This window comes from Mytilus californianus, unplaced genomic scaffold, assembly GCF_021869535.1.
Source record: "Mytilus californianus isolate M0D057914Y unplaced genomic scaffold, xbMytCali1.0.p SCAF_11, whole genome shotgun sequence".
Classification (NCBI taxonomy): Eukaryota; Metazoa; Mollusca; class Bivalvia; order Mytilida; family Mytilidae; genus Mytilus; species Mytilus californianus.
In genome coordinates this window covers 20,941,320-20,968,339 of record NW_026262593.1, presented here as the reverse complement: position 1 = coordinate 20,968,339, position 27,020 = coordinate 20,941,320, and the positions used below count along the sequence as shown (strand labels likewise).

General features: G+C 31.6%; 1 protein-coding gene across 1 annotated transcript in view; it reads left to right on the top strand.

The window, feature by feature from the left end:
• LOC127719723 (uncharacterized) overlaps positions 1-27,020 on the top strand; it is a 164,002-nt gene that overhangs the window by 47,257 nt on the left and 89,725 nt on the right. The window contains exons 59-99 of the mRNA XM_052225961.1: positions 393-566; positions 1,085-1,300; positions 1,689-1,731; positions 1,986-2,326; positions 2,999-3,223; positions 3,423-3,465; positions 4,004-4,164; positions 4,423-4,596; positions 5,101-5,313; positions 5,713-5,755; positions 5,954-6,117; positions 6,755-6,925; positions 7,218-7,427; positions 7,948-7,990; positions 8,403-8,566; positions 9,303-9,476; positions 10,468-10,720; positions 11,116-11,294; positions 11,674-11,856; positions 12,239-12,494; positions 12,902-13,065; positions 13,880-14,056; positions 14,809-15,061; positions 15,716-15,879; positions 16,252-16,437; positions 16,604-16,856; positions 17,434-17,597; positions 17,871-18,050; positions 18,615-18,873; positions 19,584-19,747; positions 20,205-20,372; positions 20,819-21,074; positions 21,486-21,649; positions 21,899-22,075; positions 22,267-22,519; positions 22,895-23,058; positions 23,692-23,865; positions 24,403-24,655; positions 25,279-25,448; positions 25,879-26,055; positions 26,330-26,585. Coding sequence (XP_052081921.1) covers positions 393-566; positions 1,085-1,300; positions 1,689-1,731; positions 1,986-2,326; positions 2,999-3,223; positions 3,423-3,465; positions 4,004-4,164; positions 4,423-4,596; positions 5,101-5,313; positions 5,713-5,755; positions 5,954-6,117; positions 6,755-6,925; positions 7,218-7,427; positions 7,948-7,990; positions 8,403-8,566; positions 9,303-9,476; positions 10,468-10,720; positions 11,116-11,294; positions 11,674-11,856; positions 12,239-12,494; positions 12,902-13,065; positions 13,880-14,056; positions 14,809-15,061; positions 15,716-15,879; positions 16,252-16,437; positions 16,604-16,856; positions 17,434-17,597; positions 17,871-18,050; positions 18,615-18,873; positions 19,584-19,747; positions 20,205-20,372; positions 20,819-21,074; positions 21,486-21,649; positions 21,899-22,075; positions 22,267-22,519; positions 22,895-23,058; positions 23,692-23,865; positions 24,403-24,655; positions 25,279-25,448; positions 25,879-26,055; positions 26,330-26,585 — 7,606 coding nt within the window. The remainder of the gene's footprint in view (positions 1-392; positions 567-1,084; positions 1,301-1,688; positions 1,732-1,985; positions 2,327-2,998; positions 3,224-3,422; positions 3,466-4,003; positions 4,165-4,422; positions 4,597-5,100; positions 5,314-5,712; positions 5,756-5,953; positions 6,118-6,754; positions 6,926-7,217; positions 7,428-7,947; positions 7,991-8,402; positions 8,567-9,302; positions 9,477-10,467; positions 10,721-11,115; positions 11,295-11,673; positions 11,857-12,238; positions 12,495-12,901; positions 13,066-13,879; positions 14,057-14,808; positions 15,062-15,715; positions 15,880-16,251; positions 16,438-16,603; positions 16,857-17,433; positions 17,598-17,870; positions 18,051-18,614; positions 18,874-19,583; positions 19,748-20,204; positions 20,373-20,818; positions 21,075-21,485; positions 21,650-21,898; positions 22,076-22,266; positions 22,520-22,894; positions 23,059-23,691; positions 23,866-24,402; positions 24,656-25,278; positions 25,449-25,878; positions 26,056-26,329; positions 26,586-27,020) is intronic.

Here is a 27,020-nt window from a genome sequence, read left to right as displayed (position 1 = left end):
GGCCAAATCCAAAAGAAGATGTTTGCTGCAGTCTGCATACAATCCTATGGCTCTATATGACCAAATCCAAGAGAAGATGTTTGCTACAGTCTGCATACAATCCTATAGAAAATTATACTTCGTTGAACATTTAATTTCGTAGTTTACCTGTACCAATGGAATCTAGGATACCTCACTAATAATACTGAATCCACACTATGCATTTTGACAATTTACAAGTATTCAACATAAAATAGAAACTATAGATATCTAAATCCATTACTCAAAGAATTTATTATTATGAACTTGCAAGTGAAAAACATTTATTTTAATATAACTTTTATGAAAATTTCAAAATATAATGCAGTCTGTTCACTTCACCTTTTTAATTAATAATCGATATTCTTTTTCAGACATATCAGCAACTGACTTCTTAAAAAATCAAGTAGACCAAGCTCTTGATGCTATGCCAGAATATGTCTCAGATCTATTCATAGAAGCAACTGGAGTTAAACAATACATGGAAGATCCATCCTGTAGCAGGAGCAGTGCCCCTTACTCTCCGTCAACAGACGGATGGAATAAAGGTCAGTTCTTTTTATGATCTTGAAGACTGTGCTCAGTCAGAAGACAAGCTGTTTTTGTAGCTTGAAAGAGGTTGAAATAACATGTTTTTTACTCAAAAAGGAGAAAGCTTCAAGTTAAATCTTTAAACGTTTTATATGCTTTTCTGGCCCTATAACAACGGGACTATTTTGCTATTATAGTGGACAAAAAGGGGTATGGTGAATCCTTACACACATGACAAAACCCAAAGCAAAGAAACATTGAAATTATTTCTGTTCTTCATTTTTCATGTCAAAACAGGACTATAAAAATAAAAGATAGAAATTCCACTATGCTTTTACCGTGACAAGCCTGGAAGGAAAGATTGTTTTGAAAATTATTTCAGCCTCCTAAATTATTAGGCAGTGAATTGTCCAAAAGTAGTGTTGGATGTCCTTCTCCAAATAACTTGGATAAGGGGGAAAAATTTGACATGTATATAATTGGTTATAGTTTTTATGTAGATATTTGTCTTATACAAATTTGCCTTTTTTTCCAGAATGTCCTTTAGACATTACATTACCAAAGATACCTAACAATGTTCCTGTAACATGCCACATACCAGATTACTGCACAGGTGTAGAATGTTGTGTCGAAATTGAGTTTATAAAGAAGTCCTTCCACTTCTACATACTGTTAGATGGATGTCAGTACCGAATCAAGGCTGGAATAGATCATTTTGGGGTTGATGAAGCCTTCTTTTCATTTGATAGTGGTAAGTGTTTTGCCTTATTGGGGCCAGCATCAATAATGCAGGAGCTTTATAGTTTTCATTTTTTGAATGCAAAAAATCCCAAAATATGTGTAAAATATTTTTCGATGAATTTCCCCCTTGAATAAAATTTTTCCATAAAAATTACCTGACATGACACTAAAGAAGATGCCATGTAGTTGCAGTTGTCAATTTTCTTCTTTTTTTGCATTGGACATCAAATTATAAACAGAACCAGGAAAGTGGAAAATTTGATGATTTAAAAAATTGCTAGAACATTTGACACAGCATGCATTGGGAACATGCTGCTTTGGTTTAGGTATTTATACTATTTTTTTGGCCTTACATATGATAGTTTATATGTTAAATTTATTGCATTTTCATTTTTCAGGTATGGTGAAAAACCTTAAGTTGGGCAACATCATGTTTTTAGAGTGAGTATTATAGATTTTATAGTATTTAAAATGGCTGATTAAAACCACTATATATTTTATTTTGATAATACCATGAATGAACCATTCTGATAAACCATTTTATTCATGTAATGCTGTTTGTTTTCACTGGTAACTATATGATTTTATTTTGTTTATAAATGTAATTTTATGATTCTTTTTGTTGACAAGTCAACACTTGTTTGTTTTTTTTTGTAATTCTATTTGCAATATCATTTTTGATAATTCTCTTGTAGTTTTATGGTAATTGATCTACATGCTGAAAAGAAGTTCATTGTTAGTATGAATGCCAGTGTCTGTTTAGAAGAAGGAAAAGCTTGTGATATAACCCTAGAAATTGTTAAGGATCTGTATCTTCCGAAAATTGCTTGTGACTGGAGCATCAGTTTTAATAATTTCTCAGCCTCAGATTTCTTGACTGAGCAAGGGCTTTCTCTCCAGAGCCAATTGACAGACATTGTAGTTAAGCAGATTTTAGAGAAACTTGGTATAGCTGAATACCTACAAGATCCACAGTGTGACATAAGCAGTCAAATGTACCAATCACAGCCAACAGATTCTGTTGGTTGGAGAGATGGTAAGTATATTTGCATGTTTTGATGTGTTCAATTAGAGAGTTGTAATTAGAGAGTACTGTAGTTGTTATTTAGTAATAGATACTTTGACTAGTACTAATATGGTACCAGATAAGCCTACAAAGGAGTAGATGTGAAAAGAACCATTGCTTTGTCCTTAAATGGTAAAATAGTAATTTTCGTCAATCATTTCCAAATTATTTAAATTTAATTGATAAATGAATAATATTGTATTAGATTTGGGGGATTAAAAGGGGATGCGAATTATACACAAATGCGGACCATACACAGCCAAATACAGGTAGTTTGATCTTTTTTTTTTTACCAGTAAGGACACTTATACATTTAATATTAAGTAAATTAGATATGACCAATAGCCATGTTCAAAGTTTTCTAACTCACATTAACATCTATGTATGAGAATAAGACTTCATGTGGTAATAGATCTTATTTGTTTAGGCTATTGCTCATATCTAAACATAAATGGGAAGATTTCAAAATGAGGCAATTTTATTATTTTGGCCTTTTCTCCTCTCCTCAATTTAAGGAGTTTGAAGGGTTACAGCAAATATTTGTGACAAAATTTGAACATATTAATACTAACCTGACAAAAAAATGTTTTATAAACATCTGAACAATGTTATTTGATATTAAGGCTTTGTTCTTTACTTCAGAATGTCCTGGAGGACTAGGTAACTTAACAGCACTGACTCCATTATCTCTAGCCACACCTAAGGGATATGTCGCATCACGCTGTACTTACATTGACTTCTGTTTATATATACCACTACTGAGGACATCATTGCATGCTTACTTTGACCTCAATATGTGTGAAAGGTCATTCAAGATTGGAATAGAAAAACTGGTCATTGATTTGGACTTCCTCACTTATGCCTGGGGTAAGTTTAAACATTACATATGTCAAGTTTAAATTTAATAAGTCATGTTTGATTATGTACTTGTACAATTTAAAATGAAAACAATACTGATAATTTTTTTTTTTTTATTTTCAATGTTATTTTTTTTTCTATAGTTTTATTTACAACCTGATGAACATTTAGAAACATTTTATTTATTTTGAAAAATCTAATTTTACAGGACAGAAAGATACCAAAGATTTGTTAGATGCCTATATATTTGAGTAAGTTTTACACATTGATAATAAGTACTGTCCATAGAATAATTGTTTGTTGGGTTGAGCCGCTGTCAAAAAAAAGAAGAGAATGAATATCTGTATTTTTGCTAAAGACAATTTTAAGATTTATGCAGAATTTTGAACTTAAAAAAAAAACATTCTGTAGTTTTGGTTTTATTAAAATGCCTTCCAACCTAACGCATCTAATTATGAATCAAGCTTATAACATTTTTATGTTGTGCATAAATAAAATAAAATTTGATAAATAAGCTTAAAGCCAAAAACTCAAATAACAATACATGTTTATTTTAAAATTCTTCATATCTGAGTCTTGCTTTAAATTGGAAAAATTGAAATAAATACATTAGAAAAAGATAATTTAGATTTTTATTGTGGTTATATGGTAAAGTACAAATGCTGCAAAACCCCTATATTACAAGAGGGAAGCAAAAAGAAGTATAAACAAAAAAGGAAGTTATGTTAGAAGGAAATATTTTTACCCTTTTCTAGAATTCTATTAAATAGTGGTCGGTTTGTATTACAGTTTTCTGGTGGACTACAATGAAGTAGATGAATATTTCCGTATAGACCTGAACATGAGTATGTACTTGGACAGAAGTCAACAGTATGTGACCTTTGAACTCTTCAACAGACAAGTTCTACCAATTCCTGTCTGCGACTATGATACAAGTTATGGAGTACCAGGTAATTCTTATAGAATTTAAAAAAATCGTAGATGAGGAATGATAAAACTATTTACATTTCAATAGCTTCATATTATTAAATGTATTGACAAATAAAATGGCATTAATAAAAACCTCGCAATAATTTCTGAATTTACAGTATATAATTACTTGTATCATTTCTTTTACCAATGTGGATTAGAATGCAACTTGAAAATCTTATTTAATGATAAAATAATATTCTAACAAATTAAAAATCTGCTGCATGATTTTGTTTTAGGATTCAACTTAAACAGTTGGTATACATATCATAACCTACCACAAGGATCACTACTGAACCCTGCCATGGCATCAAAACTTCTAGAATTCCTAACAATTGGAGAAATGATGTCTCCTACACAATGTCAACCTTCAGGAATGAAGTACAGTCCATCTGTTGCTGGATGGAAAAATGGTAAAAATTATTTCTCCCTGCATTTTGTATGATATATATGAATATATAAAATAGAAAAGTAAGAAGATACAAAGTGGCAATCAATATCCTAATGTAAAAAAAGTACAGACACAATTAACAAATTAAGTTAAAAAAAAAACCCAACAAGATTCTACAAAACTCTACAGAAAGATTGGTTAGCACAAATTCTACCCAAAACTGGATTAACTCAGGTGCTCTGGAAGAGTAAGTAGTTTCTGCTCCACTAATGGCACCTATCACTTATGAACTATGTTTAAAAGGCAAACAAAAAATTGTGGATAGTTTATGATAAAACGGGAAAAGCTTATTTTAAATGTATTTCTTCAATGAATTGCATTGGAAAGAACCTTCATTTTATGTCAGATGTTAAGCATAATATAAGCATTGAAATTTCAGTTTGTAAATTGAATTGGAAAAAGAAAAAAATACCAAAAAACTGTTATATGATTTTAATATTTTCATGTTTTTGAAATATTTTTCTAGTGTGTCCCCTTGATGTTCCCATGGTAGCACTACATTCATCCTCAGTAGGATCCATTGCTGAAGTGTGTACAGCTGTAGATTTCTGTTCTGATGTTGATTTCCTGGGACGTCCATTCCACACATACATTGACCTAGATCCATGTACAAACATCGGCAAAATTGGCATTGAAAGATTTAGTCTAAAGTTAGATTTGACTGATGCCACCATTTTTGGTAATTATAACTTTTATAAGGAAATTTGTACATTTTTAAGCGGACAATACTTTTTAATCTTTGTTCCCTCCTTGTCCTCCACCAAAAAATTCACTTAATCCCTAGCTACATTTTTATTTGATCAAAATTTATATAGAGGGAATATTTTACTTATAATCCTTTTGATATTGTAGATTGTTTGTTAAATTTTATTATGAAACTTTGTCTCATGTTATTTTCTGCTATTAGTTTGTTAACAAATCATAAAAAATAAATTGTAAAATTTTCTGTGTTTCTTATCCTGTTGCAAATACTTGTCAAGCAAAGTAATTGAACATTTGTTATTATTTGCAAAACTAAATGATTAGAATTTTTTTTTAAAGTTTTTTGGCTGATTTTAGAATTCTGTTTTTGTTGCAGGTGTGGAGAAAAAGTTTAATTTGAAAGGAGTGGTAAAGTTGACGTAAGTAGAATTTTAATTTATGCAATCATCAAAACCTTTTAAATAGGAAAAAATATTGAATTTAGCATAGTTTTTTTAATGTGTTTGCAAAAAAATGTTGGTATTTTACACCATTTTTAGAAATGATACAATTGATATTCTGACTTTGTAATCTCATTGGTCATTGAATTATCTGTATTATGATTATTTTTCTTACAGATACAAAATAGAGAAATTCCCAGTAGAACGTCAGTACCGAGTCAACCTTAAAGTCCAGATATGTTTCAACAGTACCTCAGTATGTGAGATAGAAATGGATGCCTTTTCTGATGCTATGATACCATGGAGACAATGTGCTTGGGATCTGCCATATTCAACATCAGGTAAATTGACTTATATTTTATGTGTCTTTGATTTGATTTACCAACGAAGTCTTTGGTAAAAGGTTCTGTAAAATATAACTTATTGGAAGGAAGTGAGATATAAAATATAATTCTGCTTCTGTCAAAAATCTTGCTGTTTCATTTGATGAAAAACATGCCATACAAGACCATTTTTTTCCATCCACTAAAATTTCTGATGTTGCTATTATATCGAGCTCTTATATCGTCTGGTCAAAACTTATGGTGTCTTGCTATTATGACCTCACGGGAAGTCCATTGATGAATGTAAACAAATTGATTTAAGTTAACATGCACTTCGAGGGAATGGAATTAAAAATGAGTTCTTATTGTAAGTAGTGTACACAGATAGACAAGGTCAATGAGATGGAAGAACAGCATAAAGTTTTAAAAGTACTCAAGCAAAAAAAAAACATCTTACTTTTTCCCAGTTACAAATGATTTTTTTCATAAGTTTACAATATGCTATGGGCACCTTAAAATCATCAGTGGGATAAATACAATTTTTGTTAACAGACTACACATATTCCTGTAATCATTAATTAGTCACCAAAACAATAACATTCTTTATCATACTTGAGTGTCACTTTTAAAAATTGAATTATTGTTATATTTTCAGGATTTTCATTGGCTAGTCACTTGACCAGTATTGGTAAAACTTCAGGACAGACATTCACTTCACAGGAAAAGACTGATCTGTTTAACTTACTTGGAATCAACTCCTATATTTTGGGAACACCTTGTGCATTGGCTGATTATTCACCAATCGGTGCAGAGAGATGGCAAAAAGGTAAAGTTTTAATGCTATGTTGAAGGACTGTTTCCTTTTTTCTCTGGTACATTGGTACGGTTGATCACATAGATAATAGTTATTAATGCTAATATTTTTTTTTTTTAATTTTGAAAAATAAAGCAGTTTGTTTGTATTTTTTTTTTGCATCATATTTAAGGTTCTTCATAGTTATTGTAATACATTGATATTCTTTGCTAATACATCAAATTTAAACTTGATAAGTTTTAATGAATCAGTGCATGCAGTAGTTTTTAAAATTTTATTAATTCTTATTTTATCCACTTGACAGATTGTGCAGTAGATGTCACTTTGCCAACACTTCCAGCCAATGCAGCATGTAACATCCATGATAAGTGTACTGCTGTAGATTGTTGTATGTACACTGACTTCCTGCAACAAGGTTTCCATTCCTTTGTTGAACTGGATCCATGTAACCACAAACTACAGTTTGGTATAGAGAGGGTATACGAAACAGTAGATCTCAATGGATATGCATTTGGTAAGTTCCTTTTTTGTGTTAGTAATTTTTTACGAAGTTGCTAATATGTGATATAGATTTCAAATGTTTTCCTAAATTTCTGACTGTATGCTGAAGAATCATGTTTAGAAAAGTTATTATTCTGATATTGTTTTACAAACTTGATGCCAATTAAGTGACAGAAATTTTTATTACAATGAAACTTTGAATTTATGGGTTCAGTGTCTCTGTCGCCAAAATCCAGTAAAATTAGTATCTGTTGAAAAAAGGTGGTTCAACAACATTCATACTTGATCCCTATTCCTTTCCAATCTAAGGACTAGTTTAGAAAAAAATGTACAGGGTCTGAAGGCTTTTTTGTTTGCCCATGTAAATTTGATATCTGAAAACTTGCTACCCTAGAAGGTGTATGACTAATTTATTAGGTTGTATGTTGCTGTTTGATCACTAAGAATAATTAAAAAATATATTTGATGCATGTATTTAAAAGGAAATCCTGTTAATATTTCTGATCTCTTTAAAAAAATCATTTTATTTGTAGGAGTTGAAGAGACAAAGACGTTGATGAATGTTGTCAGACTTACGTAAGATAATTGAAGTAGATGTTTATTTTATGTGACAGTTTCTGGAAGGTCAAAGAGTTTACATCATACAACACCTACACCAAAGAGGAAAAGCATTTTATATTTCAATAATTTCACTAAAACAGTTTGCAGTTTTAGATACATATTTGAAAGTTAAATAGGATAATTATTTGAAGAAAAAAATCTGAAAAAATTAATTTTAAAATAGATTTGGATGGTATTGCTTATGTTTTTAATTGACTGGAATCATCAATAAAGGACTTGAAATATATGTACTATAGGAAGTAAATAGAAAAAACCTTCTTGAAGCACCCAGCCTTGTCATCAAAATAACCATTAAAACATTTAGATCTATTTTTACATTAAAATACTAGGATAAAGAATTGATGTGATTTTATATGTTTATTTTCAGATATACAATCACAAACCTGCAGTCTGCAGGAAAATACCAACTGGATATGACCATGAAGATTTGCTTTGAAACATCAGGGTCTTGTGACTTTGAAATGACTGTGTTCAGTGGTACACAGCTTCCTAAACAGTATTGCTTCACTGGTTCAACTTTCTTTGATTCCGGTATGTTTAGAAATTGAATTGTGTCTTTTGGAATGTGTGATCTGCTGTTTTTTCCATTGCTTCGTAAGTTAGGTTGTTAAGTATGTATGAAATCTGCATACCAGATCAGATAATTTTTGCTTGAAGACTTTGATTTTAACTTTTTACACATCAGTAATTGAGAAACCTGTAAAACAAATTCACCATGCTAAATATAATTATGGGTTTAAACATTAATGCAATATCTGGAATTTGAATAAGAGTGGTCCTTTTTACTATAAACAAAACACTCTTCATTGCTGAAAAACATGTAATGTATACATGTATTTATGTACTGTAAATTCAGAAATTATTGCATGCATTTATTATTGCGATTTTGTTTTTTTTTAGACTAAAATGCGATTTTAATTTTTGCGATATTGAGAAAAATCCTGTTTAATTCATATAAAAAAAATCAAAATGTGAGTTTAGGTTATTGCGATTATAACCCTGTCGCATTTTTTGCAATAATAAAAACATCGCAATAATTTCTGAATTTACAGTATGTATGCTCTGTATATGCCTCCTTTCTGAGGAGCACCAGCATGAGATATGTGGTATAGGAGTACACTTCAAACTGTGAACAGATTCTAGCTGATGTACTTGTACATTAATTTATTACAAATCTCATTTGCCAAAAATTGAAGCTGATGTACATGTACTTGTATTTGTACATAAATTACAAATCTTATATGCAAAAAAAATATTTTTCTTGCAGCATTTTCATTAAACAACTTTTTACTGGCTGAGAATCAAGCTAAAGTTGATCCACTGCCGTCAGCGACAACAACCAAACTGTTACAAGATACTGGAATCAGTGACTACCTTCAAGTAACTGCATGTGATCACTCTGTGTCACCTTTCACTACAGCTAATGGCAGACTGAATGATGGTAAGTAACTACATATGACCACTCTGTCTCAACTTTCATCACAGCTAATAGCAGACTGAATGATGGTAAGTAACTTTATGTGATCACTCTGTGTCACCTTTCACCACAGCTAATGGCAGACTGAATGATCGTAAGTAACTATATGTTATCACTCTGTGTCATCTTTCACCACAGCTAATGGAAGACTGAATGATGGCAAGTAACTGCGTGATCACTCTGTGTCACCTTTCACTACAGCTAATGGCAGACTGAATGATGGTAAGTAACTGCATGTGACCACTCTGTCTCAACTTTCACCACAGCTAATAGCAGACTGAATGATGGTTAGTAACTTTATGTGATCACTCTGTGTCACCTTTCACCACAGCTAATGGCAGACTGAATGATGGTAAGTAACTATATGTGATCACTCTGTGTCATCTTTCACCGCAGCTAATGGAAGACTGAATGATGGCAAGTAACTGCGTGATCACTCTGTGTCACCTTTCACCACAGCTAATGGCAGACTGAATGATGGTAAGAACATGGCTTACAGTTCACATGGTTTTATCAGAATATTTGTTTCTATTATCAATTGTTCTTTAGTTTTCGACTTCAGTTTTCATGGCCTGGTTTAAATATGTGTGAATTCAATCCTTCATGTGAAAGTATGTAAATATTGTAAAGTAATCAAAGCAAAAATGTTTGGCACAGATTTATGTGCATAGTTTCAAGTATGTAGTTACTTGTTGAATGATATGAAAAAAAAATGAAAATGACAAAATTGAACAAGATAATTAAAAAACAATGAAAAGTTTTTCTTATGTGGACTATAGGGACCTGCTTTTACAGATTTAATTTTAACACTAAGAAAGAAAAATAAGAAATTAAAAAAAAATTATTTGCTGTGTTTAATCAAATGTAATGGGAAATATGTAGACAGGGAGAAAAGGCAACACTTTTAAATGCAATTCTTAGAATGCAAGAAAATTTGTACATATTTGTTTTTCAGAGTGTGGTAAACTTGAAAAATCCATTACTCTACCAGCAGACGTATCATTAAACATCCAATCAGACTGTACATCAGTTACTATGTGTTCTGACATTGGGTATATTGATAAGAAAATCCAGTCTACAGTGAAACTGGATCCCTGTACATATGAAATAACTCTTGGCATTGAGACAATGGAAGCTACTGTATCCTTGTTACATTTCCAGTGGGGGAAACCACAATCTTTTGCCTTACAAGGAGGACTTAGAATGGAGTGAGTTTAATCTGTATCAAAATACATTTTAAGAAATGCTATAAGAATATTTGTTTATTTGGAAATATTTTTTGTGTCACCTGTGACAATGGTCATGAAATTGAATCTCTTTCGTGTTATTTTTGGTCCCCGGCAGAATTGGTGGCATAAACAGTTGTTGTATCTAGTGATAAGGTTTTAAAAGGAGAGCCATATATCTGTGTTTATATATTTTATGAGGATTTTGTAATCTACCAAAAGTAACTTGAATTCAACAAAATCAAAACTTGCTACTAATTGTACACTATATTATTTTTTAAACCTGTCTAAACTAACTTTAGAGTCTTTTGTACTACAGTTCTGATTTTTTTCTATTTTGTCCTTACTAATATTCCTTTTTTTAAACTATTTTCCAGCTATGTGATCCATGATTTAACTAGTGAAGGAATGTACCTGGTATCTGTTGACATGGGTTTGTGTATGGAGACTTCAGACAGATACAGTTGTGATGTTAAACATACAGTGTTAGATAATGTCAAACTGGCAAAGAAGTCCTGTAACTGGAACAGTGGATTTGCATTCTCTGGCAATCCAAGTAAGAACAGTCAAAGTTTTGATATAAATGTTTTCTTCACCTTGCTATTTAATTACAATTTTCAATTTTTTAATTGTATAATTTTTCAACCATAATATATTATATAAAGATTTCTTTATGTTTACATGTCCTTTCATCTTAATAATGGCCATTAGTTTGTCAGTAGTACCCAGCATAGCTTGTTGAAAGTCATTTGGATATATAAACATTTGAAGTAAACATATGTGAAATGTAAAACAGAATTCCAATTTTTAATAATTTTTTGTCAAGCAGAAAGAACTGCAAGATATTTTTTTCTTAAATTATTCAAGTTTCATGTTTGATTTTTTAGACACATTCTTCTTTTTAAGAAATCCGACTGTGTTTTTCATTATTTTAGGTTTTGACTTGTCAACCTGGCTATCAACTAACAGTTATACAGACTCAAATCCTTTGTCAGAACTTGTCGTCATTGAACTTGAAAGATTCTTACAGTTTGAAGATTATCTACAGCCTAGCCACTGTGTGGCATCTTCTGCACCTTATACACCTGTCAACTCTGAAGGTTGGGCTGTTAGTTCAGGTAAGATTATATACAACCTAGCCATTGTGTAGCATCTTCTAAACCTTATAAACCAGTCAACTTTGAAAACTGGACTATTAGTTCAGGTGAGAAATATTTCAACACACTCACTTTCTAAATAAAAAATGGTGGACAAATGTAAATTGTTAAATTTAGTAGTCATGCATTGTTTGTTCACAATTTTACCTACATCAGTAAATATGTACAGTACTTGATGGTATTTCATGAGAAGATTGTCATAATTCAACTTTCTTCTTATTTTTGTGTTTAGATTTCTTATATTGTATAAATAGTTTAAGAAATTGAAATTTTTAACCTTGTTGGGTCTTCCAGAATGTCCTCTGAACTATTTTCTGTAATTATATATGTATTTTTCCTACAGGATGTCAGAATGCACCAACACTCACTACACTGCCTGGTTCTGGAATTAAATGTAACCTTGGTGACAGTTGTACTCAAATTGACTGCTGTGTAGACATTGCCAAGTTAGATACGACCTTCAGAGTTTATGCTGACCTTGATGTCTGTAGTAAGGAGTTTACAGTTGGTGTAGAGAATTTCAACAGAACTATATCCCTGTATAGTTTCCAGTATGCACAAGAGGATACTTTCTCCTTTGGAGGACTTGTTAATATTAAGTAAGAACTATATTTACATTGAATTTGAGATTTCATTTCATCTTCTTAAAAAATTTTATTTGTAAAACTGTCATTTTATATTTTTGGGGGGTATTATCAATTGATGATGAAATGCTACTACCAACCCCACTTTTAAGACACAGTGAAATTATATTTTTAGTTAGCTGCAACTTTATTAATTTTGGTAGCTCATATTTCTGGTAAAAAGGCAAATAACTGCAAAAATTTATCCATGCATACTTAGTGAAAGAGATATTGACTGAATTTGAAATAAATCTGAAAAAGACAAGATATTTTTTATGTGCCCATTCACTCAATGACTTGGCATATAATGTTACCATGTCTGCTTTTCCTTCCTTCCTTCCAAAAATCCAGCAGTTTTCAAAATTTTTTACACTGTTCTTCAGATACAAAGTAGTGAACTACCAGAGTGAGAGAGTGTTTGTAGTTAACATGGACATTGAAGTATGTTATTCTGCTGCTGGGCCATGTGCAGTACAACACACAGTATTGACTGATGTAAAGTTACCCAAATCTTCATGTAACTTCAGCAAGCCATATGCCATTCCTGGTAAGTACAACACACAGTATTGACTGATGTAAAGTTACCTAAATCTTCATGTAACTTCAGCGAGCCATATGCCATTCCTGGTAAGTACAACACACAGTATTGACTGATGTAAAGTTACCCAAATCTTCATGTAACTTCAGCGAGCCATATGCCATTCCTGGTAAGTACAACACACAGTATTGACTGATGTAAAGTTACCTAAATCTTCATGTAACTTCAGCGAGCCATATGCCATTCCTGGTAAGTACAACACACAGTATTGACTGATGTAAAGTTACCCAAATCTTCATGTAACTTCAGCGAGCCATATGCCATTCCTGGTAAGTACTTTAAAAAATTTGTGGTCTAGGTAAAAAAATTGAAGATAAACTTGCAAGGTTTGGGCTTAAGGCTATTCCAGAAAAAAATGGATGGGAGGTTTGGACACCACATGATATTTCTTTCTGTATGTGAAAGGGGTGGCCGCATTAATACAATTCTGTTACAAATTAAAATTGTGGGTTGTGGGGTATAAAAAAGTTGTTCAACCCCCTCATACACTTTTTACCTGGAATAGCCCTAATTTAGAAAAAATTAAAAGGGAGAACTTTGGAGAATTTTAAATGATTCTGACAGTTTTGTACTTTACTAAAAGTTATTCATTTCCTTCTTTTATAAGGCTACTTCATTCAAGAAGCTGGAGACCTTGAAATAATTTCAAATTATTTTTTCTGTTGGTACAAGATATCGGATTTTAAAACATATTTGAATATTTATATGCATATACCTAAATCTAAATTGTAGTATTTATACTGATTTATTGATGAACTTACAGATTTCTCATTGGTGTCTTACATGAGCGAGTTGGATGTTAACACAAATGTTAATCAGTTGCCAAGTTGGGCTGTTGACTTACTGATGGAAGAATTAGGAATAGCAGGTTTTCAACAAGATCCTCAGTGTGAATTGTCAAGCTATTCTGGAGCTCTATCCAATGGATGGGATTCAACAGGTAAGGTTTTTTCATCCCGTTATACCTAAACATGGAGTTTTGTAATCGACAACAAGAAATAATTCAGCTACAAATTATAGTTATCTTTTGACAGAAACATTGAAGACTTGAAAAGCAGCAGTTGCAGCAATAAGAGACCACATGTTTGAATACAAAAAGTTAATTGACATATTGAAAAATAAATAAATTCCAAGAGTAAGAAAATAAAGTTTGGAGTACAACCCAAAGATATATCCAAATGCATGTTATATGTATCTTAAATTTGGCACTAGGAAATTTTGTCCAAAAAATATGAAGTCCTGATTCATTGAATAGTTACAGGGTGACCTTTGTAAATATTAGACAGAGATCTCATTTCAATATGAATATTGTAACTGCCTCTTTGGTTTCTTGTTAGTGTGCTAAATTCAAGTGGGGAAGATGGTGGGTTCATAAGGCCAATTGAAATGGTTGTATTTGCTGCTTTCTAAGCTAGCACACATCATTTCAGGATATATTGAAGCAAAGACTGGTCTACTTAAGAGTCATAATAATGTGTCCAGGTAGGGTGACAGGCATTCTTGTGGACATTTACCTTGTGAACTAGTACTTTAAAAATTTGACTCAGAATGTCAATCTTGTTCATAGAAGGATTCATATTCATATTTCATGGGTCTGATATGCATGTAATATTTGTCACTTGATGTTACTTATCAATACATCATCATCAAAATATTATTTTGTAAGTATATTTTCAATAAATTATTTTACAGCTTGTGGAGAACTTATAACACTACCACATTTACCAGCCTACACACGGTGTAGGTTACCAAGTTACTGTACTGGTGCCCAGTGCTGTTCCAACATTGGTTATCTTGGGAGAAAGTTGGAAGCCTTTGTACTAGTGGATCCATGTAGTTACTCTGTCAGTATTGGACTGGAGAAAAGAAATATCAATGTAACATTATTGGAATTTACACAAGGAAGTTGGCAGACAGTCACTTTAGGCAATCTACTCAGACTACAGTAAGTACACGAGGCAGTTGGCAGACGGTCACTTTAGGCAAACTGCTCAGACTTCAGTAAGTACACAAGGAATCTGGTAGATGGTCACTTTAGGCAATCTACTCAGCTACAGTAAAAACACAAGGCAGTTGGCAGACGGTCAATTTAGGCAATCTGCTCAGACTTCAGTAAGTTTTCACAGATGTTATTTTTATTCAGTCAAATGCAGAAAATTAGAAAATTAAAACAAAAGTTGTATTTTTGTTGGATATTGACAGTTTGTGCAGTTGAAAACTATACCTAATCTTTTAGCTCAAAAACACATTGATATAAATGAAGGTAGGCTAGATTTTGTGTGTGTCAAAGATACATATACAACCATTGTATGTACATTGCTGTTATCAGGTGCTATTAACATAAGGTCAAATCATCTACAGAAAGCTGTTTTGTGACAGTAGTTTGGATCTTGTCTACTACTTAGGCAGTCAGGGTATGCAGCATAAATAGTTGTCGATTGTTATGCAAAAGGCAAGACATATCTCTTTTCTCAACTACATACTATTTAGTCAGCAGCTTGGTAGTGATGAGTTCAATGCTTTTCAAATACTTTGAATTATGAGTGGTGGTATGCTTAGCAGGACATCATGTGCAATCTTGTGATTTTATATATTATAGATACAAAGCAGAGGAGTTGACAGCTGAGAAAGTTTATTTGTTGTACATGACAATCAGTATATGTTTTGAAACAGTTGGAGATTGCCGTTATTCTTACACTGTATTTGATGGTGTAAAGATTCCCAAACAACCATGTGACTGGACTGGAGGGTATGCTATACCAGGTCTGTATAATGATGTGTAGAAAAGTACACCTGACACATTACAAGTTCTTTTATGACTTGCTTTTGTAAAACTAAATTCAAGCTTAAATATGTAAAGGAAACTTTAATTTTGGATATTCATTAAAACAACGCAAGAATTTTGATATACTGTTACTTTTTGACAACACCAGGTGTTTTTTTTTTATACTTGAGCAAAATGGTAATGAAAAAGTGTGTAATCAATGCTCCACATCCCTCAAGAAAAGTGCAATTAACAACTAAACCTCAATTTTAAGTTCTCATTTTAAATGTTTGAGATTAATTCAGTTCAATATATCTACATCAATTCCTAAAACTGTTTAAATCAAAAATATGCATTTGAATTTTATTTAGGGTTCAATTTGAATTCCTACCTGACTGGATTAGGATATTCCACAAGTACACCCCTGAACTCATTAGTGTCCTCTCAACTCTTGGAATACCTCGGAGTAGCCAGTTTGCTGAATACACCAACACAGCAGTGTCAGATGTCAGATCCTCTCTATACATCTCCAACTAATGGCTGGACAAAAGACGCAGGTAATTAAAGTAAACTGAAAGGAGTTTAATTATGTAGGTCAACTAAACATATTTCTTGCATTACAAAGTTACAAGAGAGGAAGTAATAGTGTTTTATATATTTCAGGTTGTACATCAGCCGTAGATCTACCAACTCTAGGAAGTAATAGTGTTTTATATATTTCAGGTTGCACATCAGCAGTAGATCTACCAACTCTAGGAAGTAATAGTGTTTGTCACTTATATGATACCTGTACTGGTATATCATGTTGTTTACATTCTACAACTGTTGATAGAAACTTCAATGTCTTCCTAAAACTGGATCCCTGTACACAGAAACTGGACATTGGTATAGAAAAGTACCAGTTTGACTTTTCACTCTACACCTTCACATTTGAGACTACACAGTATTTCCATATTGACAGAGTAATTGAAATTGAGTGAGTACATTTGTTCTTTCTTTCAGTTATGGCTAAGTCAAATATTTTTTGCATGTACAATTTTTCTTTAGATTATATTGTGTATTGATTTTTTGCATATTGGCAATTTATTTAGATATGTAAGATACTGATGGATAGTTAATTAAGCTTAAATAGAAAAATTATCAATGAGTCTACACTCTTTCGATTGAAATGTATTGTTTTGAACATTTTATAAGACTTCTTTGCATATTTTTCATCTTTGAATAATATTCATGTATATGTCATTTCTTATTTTTCTTTGTGTTATTATTTCATTTTTCTTAAGTTTGGATTTCATGCACATGAAGCAATAAAACAATCTTTTTCTTCTTTGCTCCATGAAAACAAAATAACAGGGTCTGGATAGGACAGAATAGAGAATAATGGCTGAAAAAAATAAATATGAATATGAAACATAAGAAAAAAGACTTGACATACGGTTGCCTATAATTGCTTACATCCACTTCATTTGAACTTTGGTGGATAGTTGTCTCATTGACAATCATACCACATCTCCTTGTTTTTATATTGATGTTCTCTATTAATTTCTTAATAGGTACAAAATAACAGATTTGGTTGGTGAAATGGTCTATCTTGTGGATATGAAAGTCAAGATTTGCTTCAATGACCCTACACCATGTGACTTGCAAGATACAATAGTACTGAATACCAAATTACCAAAGATGGTGTGTCCATGGTTTAGAGGATATCCAAATCCAAGTATGAAACAATTCTTCTCTTGCCTTATGAATATGTTTGAAATATTGACCATTAGGTGTTATGAGTCCAAACATTATAAATTCATCTTTGAAAGATTGACCATTTAGAGTTAAAAACCCAAACTTTAATCAGAATCAGTGGTTAGATGTTATATATAAAGATAATAATTTGAATATGAAAATTACTTACTAGTTATTTATAATATTGTTTTCAAGAACATTTTTAAGGAGATTGCAGAAGAAGTTTTAATACAAATGTACCATTATCTTTTAGGTTGGTCCCTTAATCAGTGGTATTTGGACAATTCTTTGACACCAGGGTCTAACTTGGACTCATCTGCAGTTTCTTCCCTGATGGAGGCATCAGAGATTGGAGAATATTTACTCAGTCCTATGGTATCAAGAGATGATCCCTTTGGAACTTATGCTGCGGCCTATCTTGGTTGGAGTTCAGGTAGGTTTAAAAAAAAATTGAACCCCTTTAAAAAATAGAACTGACTTGAGTTAGTGCTGTTAAAAAATACACTTATTTGGAAATGTTTAAGAGGAAGATTAGAGTAAAAATATAAGAAATGTTGGGTATCCTTGTGAGGTTTGGCTATGAGAAGAATAAAAATATAAGAAATGTTGGGTATCCTTGTGAGGTTTGGCTATGAGAAGATATGGTTCAACCAACTACAATTTTATATATCACTCAATTTATTTGAGTTTGCAAAATTTGTATCCATACCCTAAGTGAATTGATTTGGGGGATTATTGAACTTAGTTTAAAGAAGATAGAATAGAAATAAAAAGAAAAAAATGAAAAATTAGAAGAAGAAAATTACCAGATTTGATTGGAAAGTTGGTGAAAAATAAATTACAAGAATAATTAAAAAAAAATATCTAAGCCAACAAAAAAAAGACTAGAGAGAGAGGTTGTTATATCTACTGATGCTTATATTTAGAAATAAGAACATGTTATATTTCACATCCAACCACCAATCTATCAATGTTAACATACAACATTAACTTTCAGAGTGTACTGAGGCGCCTGTAACTCTCCTTCAAATGGACCAGACTGTAATATCCTGTAATCTAGAGAGCACCTGTCGTGGATTGAGTTGTGCATTAGACGTACCATTCATCAGTAAAACATTTGAATTCTATATGAGACTAGAGCAGTGCGACTATATGTTGAAAGTTGGAATTGAACGTCAGCAATATGAAAGAACACTTAAAGGATATGAATGGGGAGAATGGACACATGTTGACCTAAATGGAATTTTGAAAATGAGGTGATTTAAAAATTGTATAAGTGTTAAACCATTCATTTAAGGGGTTGTTTAACTAAGGCAAATTAAAATAATGACTTATATTTTGTGGTTTGAGGAAAAAATCATAACCGATAAAAATTAGTACTTTGTTGACCACTTTGATTTGTGGTAAATATTAAATATCAAACCATGACAATTAGTACCCGATGTATGACAATGGTTCCACAGTAATGTCCATCAAACCATGACAATTAGTACCCGATGTATGACAATGGTTCCACAGTAATGTCCATCAAACCATGACAATTAGTACCTGATGTATGATAATGGTTCCACAGTAATGTCCATCAAACCATGACAATTAGTACCTGATGTATGATAATGGTTCCACAGTAATGTCCATCAAACTATGACAATTATGAAAGATTTAGAATGTTAGAATTATGTTGCTTTGACATGGTACAAGCTTCCTTTATTTTTTATTCATTGCATGTAAAACTAAGCCATAGTAATTATTTATATAAAAAGGAAAATGATGAAAAAAGTAAAAACCGTCTTACAGCTGTGTATAATACGCATCACCTCTATTAACTATATTTCTTGGGTGAAAAAAGTGTGCAAAATACACAACCAAATCTTTTGTTTTGTTTTAATTTGGATCTATGAAGGTGACTTTGGAAGGCATTACTTTCAGGCTTTGTTTTTTTGAAATAGATGAATTATTTTTCCAGTTTTGTTCTCCATGACTTGTATGCTGAGCCTGCATTCCTGATTTCTATGAAGCTGAGTTTGTGTTGGGAAGCTAACCAGCCATGTGGAACTGTTTACAATATCTTTGATAAAGTCAGACTACCAAAGAAAGTGTGCGACTGGGACAAGAAGTTCCTTCAAAATGGTATGTACTCAGGAAAATGGGTAAGAAAGAATATAGAATGGAATTTCTTAATGTCAGTCTCATATAATCCTCCTATCATCTGAAATGAATTCAATGAGACTGACAAAGAAGGTATAAGTGATTGATGTCTCCCACATTAGTGCCTGTTCATTACTAATGTTTTAACGCAAACTTTCCAACAAAGGAATGAGACCAAACTTTGAATTTTGAAACAATTGACTTAATCAAATAATGGAAACATGTTTGCTTTAAAAAATGGTTGCAGAAATGAAATTAAAGGATAAGGGAGTAAAAGTGGATTTAGATAACTGGAAATAAGGGAGTAAAAGTGGATTTAGATAACTGAAAATAAGGGAGTAAAAGTGGATTAAGATAACTGGAAACACAGGTATATTTGATTTTACCTGTTGACAGCTTCTTTAATTGACTTTTAGATAGAATTCTATTTTCATTTCAGACTTTTCACTGAATCAATATAAAACAGACAATGGTATTTCTACCCTGGATGAACATCACGTGTCAGATATTCTACGCTTAACTGGTATTTCACAGTACATGAAGAGGAACCCATGTAGTAGGACTGCAGCTCCTTACACTGGGGCTGATGGAAACAACTGGAAAAATGGTGAGTGATAATATTAGTTTGGAATATATGGAGAAAACTACAGGATATTTTAAGCAATTTTGAAAAGAAATATCAAAAGACAAAATTTTAAAACAGAACAAGAGCTCAGAAAAAAAAAGTAATAAAAAAAATATTTAGTTTCAATTTTCAATAATAAACCTTGAAATATTTTCCTTGTATTGAAAGTAAGAGGATGTTTTTACTAATCTTGGATAATTACTTGAATATTGTGATGATAGAATCAATATATTTTTATGTATGCAGCCATTGAAAAATTTTACGAATTTTTATTTGTTAACAAAACCAGTAATTGTCAATGTGACAACAAAAGGTCAATAAAAAAAACACATCCTTAATTGACCTTATAACCTACACTTGATTGTGAAGCAACTACATAAAGTGTACACTAACAATGTGACACAAACGCAATTTTTTTGTTATTTTAGATTGTGCTGATCCTGTTGGTTCTTTATTGCCTTTGGGTAGTGATACCACATGTCACATTGACTCATCATGTACAGCTGTCGATTGTTGTTTGGATTCTACAAGCCTCGGACTGACCTTCAACGGATATGTTAGACTGGATCCTTGTAACTACAAAATATATATCGGACTGGAGGGTATTGACTTAGACTATACACTCATTGACTTCAGTTTTGGTACAGTGCAACATTATGCCATGAATGAAGTTTTTAATCTAGAGTAAGTATTGGAAATAATGTTTGTTCTCATTGAAAATCATCTTAAGAAACAAAAAGAGCATACTCCAATAAAATTGAAAATGTTTATGAATTGGCATTCCAGCCTTTGGGAATTATTATGATTTTGTTTTTAAATTAATCCTGCTAATTGTGACATTTTGTAAAGTTTCAGGGCCTTTGAATAAAAGATGAAACAACCTTTGTTGATGTCATAGTTGAGTCACATTTATCTGGCCTTGCGGTCATAAAAATTTCGAGTATGATTATTATTCTCAGACTCAGAACTTAACCAATGAAAATACTGGATTTTGTGTTTCTAGCACAAATTTTGTACTCTGAGTACTTAATTAGGTTTTTTGATGAAGAGCCCAGGTGTACATCCAATCCATATTATATTTATTTTTAATTTCAGTTTTGTGGTAGATGATCTAACAGCAGATAAAGTATATGTTGTTACAATGAATATATCAGTTTGTCTAGAATCAGGAGGGGCGTGTGAAGTGTTTACTAATGTATTCCAGGATCATAGGTTACCCAAAGCAGAATGTGACTATGATTCACAGTTTGTCATTCCTGGTAAGTAGATCTTGTCAACTCTTAAAGTTTACTCTCAACACCAAATGGTATGTCTTTATTTTGACCAATGCAGTTGTTTTGTACCACAGATTCACAGTTTGTCCCCCCAAAAAAACTTTATTTCATAAATAATTTGCATACACTTTTTTAAATCCTACACAGAAAACATTTAAGAAATAATGTTTTCCATTTATGAAATTTTTTTGCTTGGTACACAACAAGATGCTTAAAAACTGTATTTGTTTTCAGGATTCAGTCTGAATGAATACTTGGATGACAAGAGTGTATCTACTAACACTATACCCCTGGATGTCCATACTATTGCCCAATTGCTGCACGATACAGCTCTCGCACCATACATGATGGACGATGTTTGTGACCAAACTGTAATACCATATTATCCCAATGATAAAGGATGGAACAGAGGTAAGAATACAGTTTTTAGTTATCACATGCATTCTAAATGTTTTATTTTATTAACCATTTTCAGAGGCCAAACGGATACAAAGCCAAAAAAATATATATTCATTTACAACCCTGTTACAAAATGACATTTTTATTTTATACATCAGTCAGTTTTAAACATAAATAAATTTCTGTTTTTTTTCTGTCTTCAGCTTGTGAAGAATATGTAGAATTACCCGTGCTGCAATCTGGAACTATCTGTCATCTGTACAGTTCTTGTACTGGTGTCACTTGTTGTAGCAGTTTCCCAAGGATTAATAGGAATGTTAACACACAGTTAAGACTGGATCCCTGTAACCGTAAGATGATCATTGGCATTGAAAAGCTTGAGATTACCATCAGTTTGTTTGGATATGTATATGGGGAAGTGAAAAAAGTAAAACTACATGGAGTGATTGGTCTTGAGTAAGTACTAGTATTTAAAGAATAATTGGAAAAAGACTACTAAATTCAGGCTAGCTTATAATTTTATATGTATCATTTTAAGTAAATCAATTTAAAAATATACAATTTTTGGTTTACTCATAACCTGTTACTTAGATATAAAAGGCTTTGGCTTGAAGATAAGGCAGCCTGTTGAAGTCAAAGAAAATTGAAAGTTCACTGAACCTCACAGTAAAAATTGTGAATTTAAAAAGTTCATCTTCAAGCTTGGCTAAAACAAATTATCTGTAAAAACCTTACAAGTAAAATTTAGGAATATATTAGGTTTTTAGTGATCAAAACAGCATAAGGACCATTCATTTCAAATGAGTTAAGGTTTCAAAAATATATTTTCAGGTTCAAAATTTCAAATCTTGAAGCAGAAAGGAAGTTTATGGTGGACCTAGAGATGAGTATATGTATGGAGACAAATGGAACATGTGAAATAACAGTCCCTGTCTTGATAAGTACAGCCCTACCAAAGGCACCATGTGAATGGAAGAATGATTATGTTCAAGCAGGTATTTAAAAATCAGGATGATTTAGCTTAGAAAGTAAAAACACAAATGATATCAATTTTAGCTCAAGGTCAAATTTTTGGAAAGCAAACAATACAAAATGCTTTAGAGCATGAAAACCAAAAGGGCTTAAGCACAATATCCAATACAAAAAATATTACAAAAGAAATTGTATTGAACAAACTAATTTTTATATTATTATTATCTTTTAATAGACTTTAGTGAAGTTTAAATACATGGTTTGTAATTAACCTATCAAAGGTGTTTTACAATGGACTAGACTATTCTTATGATTTTTAGGGGGGGGATGAAAAGGGTGTGTATTATACACATGCATACTATTCACAGTCAAATATGGTAACTTAGTTATTCAAACACTCAACCCAAGGACATTTTTAAGGATCCAAATGTTTAAAGTCTTTTATGTGCAATAAGTCTACCAAAGTAGAGTTGAAAGATTCTCAAAACAACTTGTAATATTTATAACTCTTAGTGTTACAGTCCAAAGAAAAATAATAAAAAGATTGAAAAAGCAGCACAATTACAAACCAAATTTTTTTTTGGTCTTAAATTTATATCTGATGTTGGAAATTTCTTGTAACTAAATTGTTGAAGGATGAAACGTTTTTATTTCAGATTTTTCATTCCTTGGTTTCCTGAATGAGAAAGGTATAGGTGTGAATGATAATCTGGATACCAATCAACTGTCTGCCTTGATAGAGAGGTTAGCCATTGGAGATTTCTTGAAGGACACACAATGTAGTAGTTCTGCGTCTCCCTACAGCGGACACTCAAATGGATGGACTAATTGTAAGTTATTTTTTTGCAGGTGTTTGTAAAATATGTTTTTATCAACTAAAATACTAACTTTTTTCCTAAAATAAAATGTTGTGTTGATGATTTGTTTAAGCCTGACAAACATTATAAAGTATGGGTTATATCAAACATAAAATTTAAAATATAATTTTTGTTACTGGAAAATTTGAATATATAAAAAAGATTACTTTTAAACAAAGTAGATAGATATTGAAATCTGCTTGCAAAAAAAATGATGATGAAATACACTTCTTTATACAAGGCATTCTAATTTTGTATGATTTCTTGTTTGCCTTAAATTATGGCAATTGATCAAATCCAAAAGTTGAGAACCCTTATCTTTTTATTTATTTTTTGAAATTTGAAACCTATAAAAGATACCAATAACTGATTGTAATCAGTAATCAAAACTCTACCTTCTAATCTAATAATGACATTTTTAATAATAAAATAATCACACTGAATCAGTCCTGATAAACATATATTCATTATCATAATGATTGAAAAAGCTTTTTTTTTTTATATTAACAGCATGTGGACAGTCTATGGCAACTCTCCCCACTATATCAGGTGCTGTATGTAATGTTGGTAGTGATTGTACAACTGTATACTGTTGTTTGCCAGACACCAGAATCAGCAAAAGTTTTGAGACCTTTGTTAAGTTTGAACCATGTCTTTTCACACTGTCTGTTGGAATAGACAAATTAACATTCAGCACACTCTTGTTTGATTATGAATGGGGTCAGCTGACTGAAGTTTGGTTGTTTGGATACGTCAGAATGGAGTAAGTATTGTCTTCACTAAAAGAAAACATTGTGCAGTAAAACTGGTACTGGTATATGTATTTTTATCACTAAGAATTGAATTTTTTGTCGAGCTAGATTAATCAATGCAATATTGGTATTGGCTTTTCAAGAAGATATTTATTGGTCCCATTGAAAAAACGCCACAGAGAAAACAATAGCTATTGTATTTATACAATGGGCAGGTGAACTTGCAAAAATTTAAATACCTTGACAAAGAGGAACTTATTTTGTGGAAAGGTTTCATTTCTTTCACAATAACATGTTTTTGAACCATAAAATTTAACTGTTTTATATCATTTAATTCATTAATTTAATATTTGACACCTGTCCTATTCAGTCAAAATATTTTTTGTATAATGATGTTTTAGATAAAAGAAAAAAAAACTTGCTCTTAAAACTGTTTAAAGTCAAATGTATATATAGATTGTAAATTTGTAGAAAAGAATGTTAAATCTTTGTACCTCAATTCTCTGCCTGAAAGATAATTACACAGGATATGTATTTTGCAGTTATCTCTTCTGAATATATTTGAGTTTCAGAAAAATGTTTATACTAATATAAGATCAAACACCTGAATTGATTGAAAGTTATTTTTAAACAGGTTTACAGTGAGGGACTTGGAGATTGAGGGTGATTATTTGATTGACATGAAACTTCAGATTTGTCGTGAGTCAGATACAGACACAACACCATGTGGAGTTGATATTGTGATCTTTGACAAATACAGACTTCCAAAATTGTCATGTGACTGGAATTCAGGACTAGATACAGGTAAATATTAGTATCTTTAACAAAATCTTTTAACTTAAAAATTATCTTTGAGTTTGAGAAAAGTTTAAAGAGTAATATTTTTGATATATCATGAATATTTACATAACTGCCCTTTGGTGACAATTTATAAAAGAGAGATAAGGGCCTGTGGTGATTTTTGATTTGAAAATTTAATCCTGTCAAATTTGTCTAGGAATGCATCATATAACACTACAAAGTTATGTTTGTAATGGGAAATAAGCAGATAATTGTCAGAGAAAAAAATTGATAGCATTAGAAACAAGGGAAGAAAACAGTAAAAAAGACCTGATACATAATGACGGGAGTGAAGGATGATTAAAAATCAAAGTTTTTTTAGAGATAAGTCTTAATTTAATGAATCACCAAGATCTAATAAGACCAAATATATCATTTCCATTTTGTTTCCTAGGATTCCAAGGATTGACAACATGGCTGACAGACAACAGTGTAACTAAGACAGAACCACTGCGGGGACCAGAAACATCCAAGTTAATGTCTGACGCTGGCATAGCAGCTTATCTGTATGAGCCTCCATGTGATCAACAGGGTGGTACTTACTCTGGAAATGTGGGAGGTGTCAAGAATGGTAAGGTCTTTGTATTAGTTGTCTGTTGTATATTTTGGACTCTGAAATGCTTCCCTTTATGTTAATGGTATTTTCCCACCCCCTAGAAAATTCATTTTATTCTAATGTATCTTAAAGAAAGGAATACATACTTATCTTTTTGTTTTCTCCATTGTTTTTGTGTATTATACATTACCTATTGAAAAATTCTTTATGTGTGAACATGATATTTTAAATATCTTTTTGCATTTAAAAAAAAATTATTACCTATCTGCATATTATTAATTATTTACAGATTGTGGAATGCCTGTGTCTGTTCCTGTATTACCAACAGGAGTTGTCTGTACTGTTTCGGCTGATACATGTACTGGTTTGGACTGCTGTATCACCATTCCACTAACAAACAAGACGATGAACTTCCGTATTAACATAAACCATTGTTACCAGGACATTACTGTAGGATTGGAATCAATGTACAGACAATACAAATTACTGGATTACACATTTGGAACTTTGGAAAATTTCAACCTCATAGGAGTTGGAAAAATGGAGTAAGTTTTTCTTATGAATGCTAGGATTTTTGTAGCCCTGAAGTAGGATATCTTTTCCATATCCAGATTTTGATAATAAAATAAATTATGTAGAATACCAACATGATATGACTAATCAGATGTGTGATAGAGGCATCTTGCTAAGTTGCAATTTAAGTATTGGACTTGTAAGACATAAATTTAGTAGAAGATGGAACAGGATTTTCATTTGAATTGTCTACCTTTACAAGAAAAAAAAACCAATTGAAAGTTAATCAAATATAACAATTGTTTTTTCCACAAATAAATAATACGGTGCTTCTCCAGATTCTTTTCCAATGTTTTATTGAAGCTATGTATTATATACTTAACCTGAAGTTTGCAGAGGTTTAGAGAAAACACTGTTAAAATAATTTAAAATTGAGAATGGAAACGTGGAATGCGTCAAAGAGACAA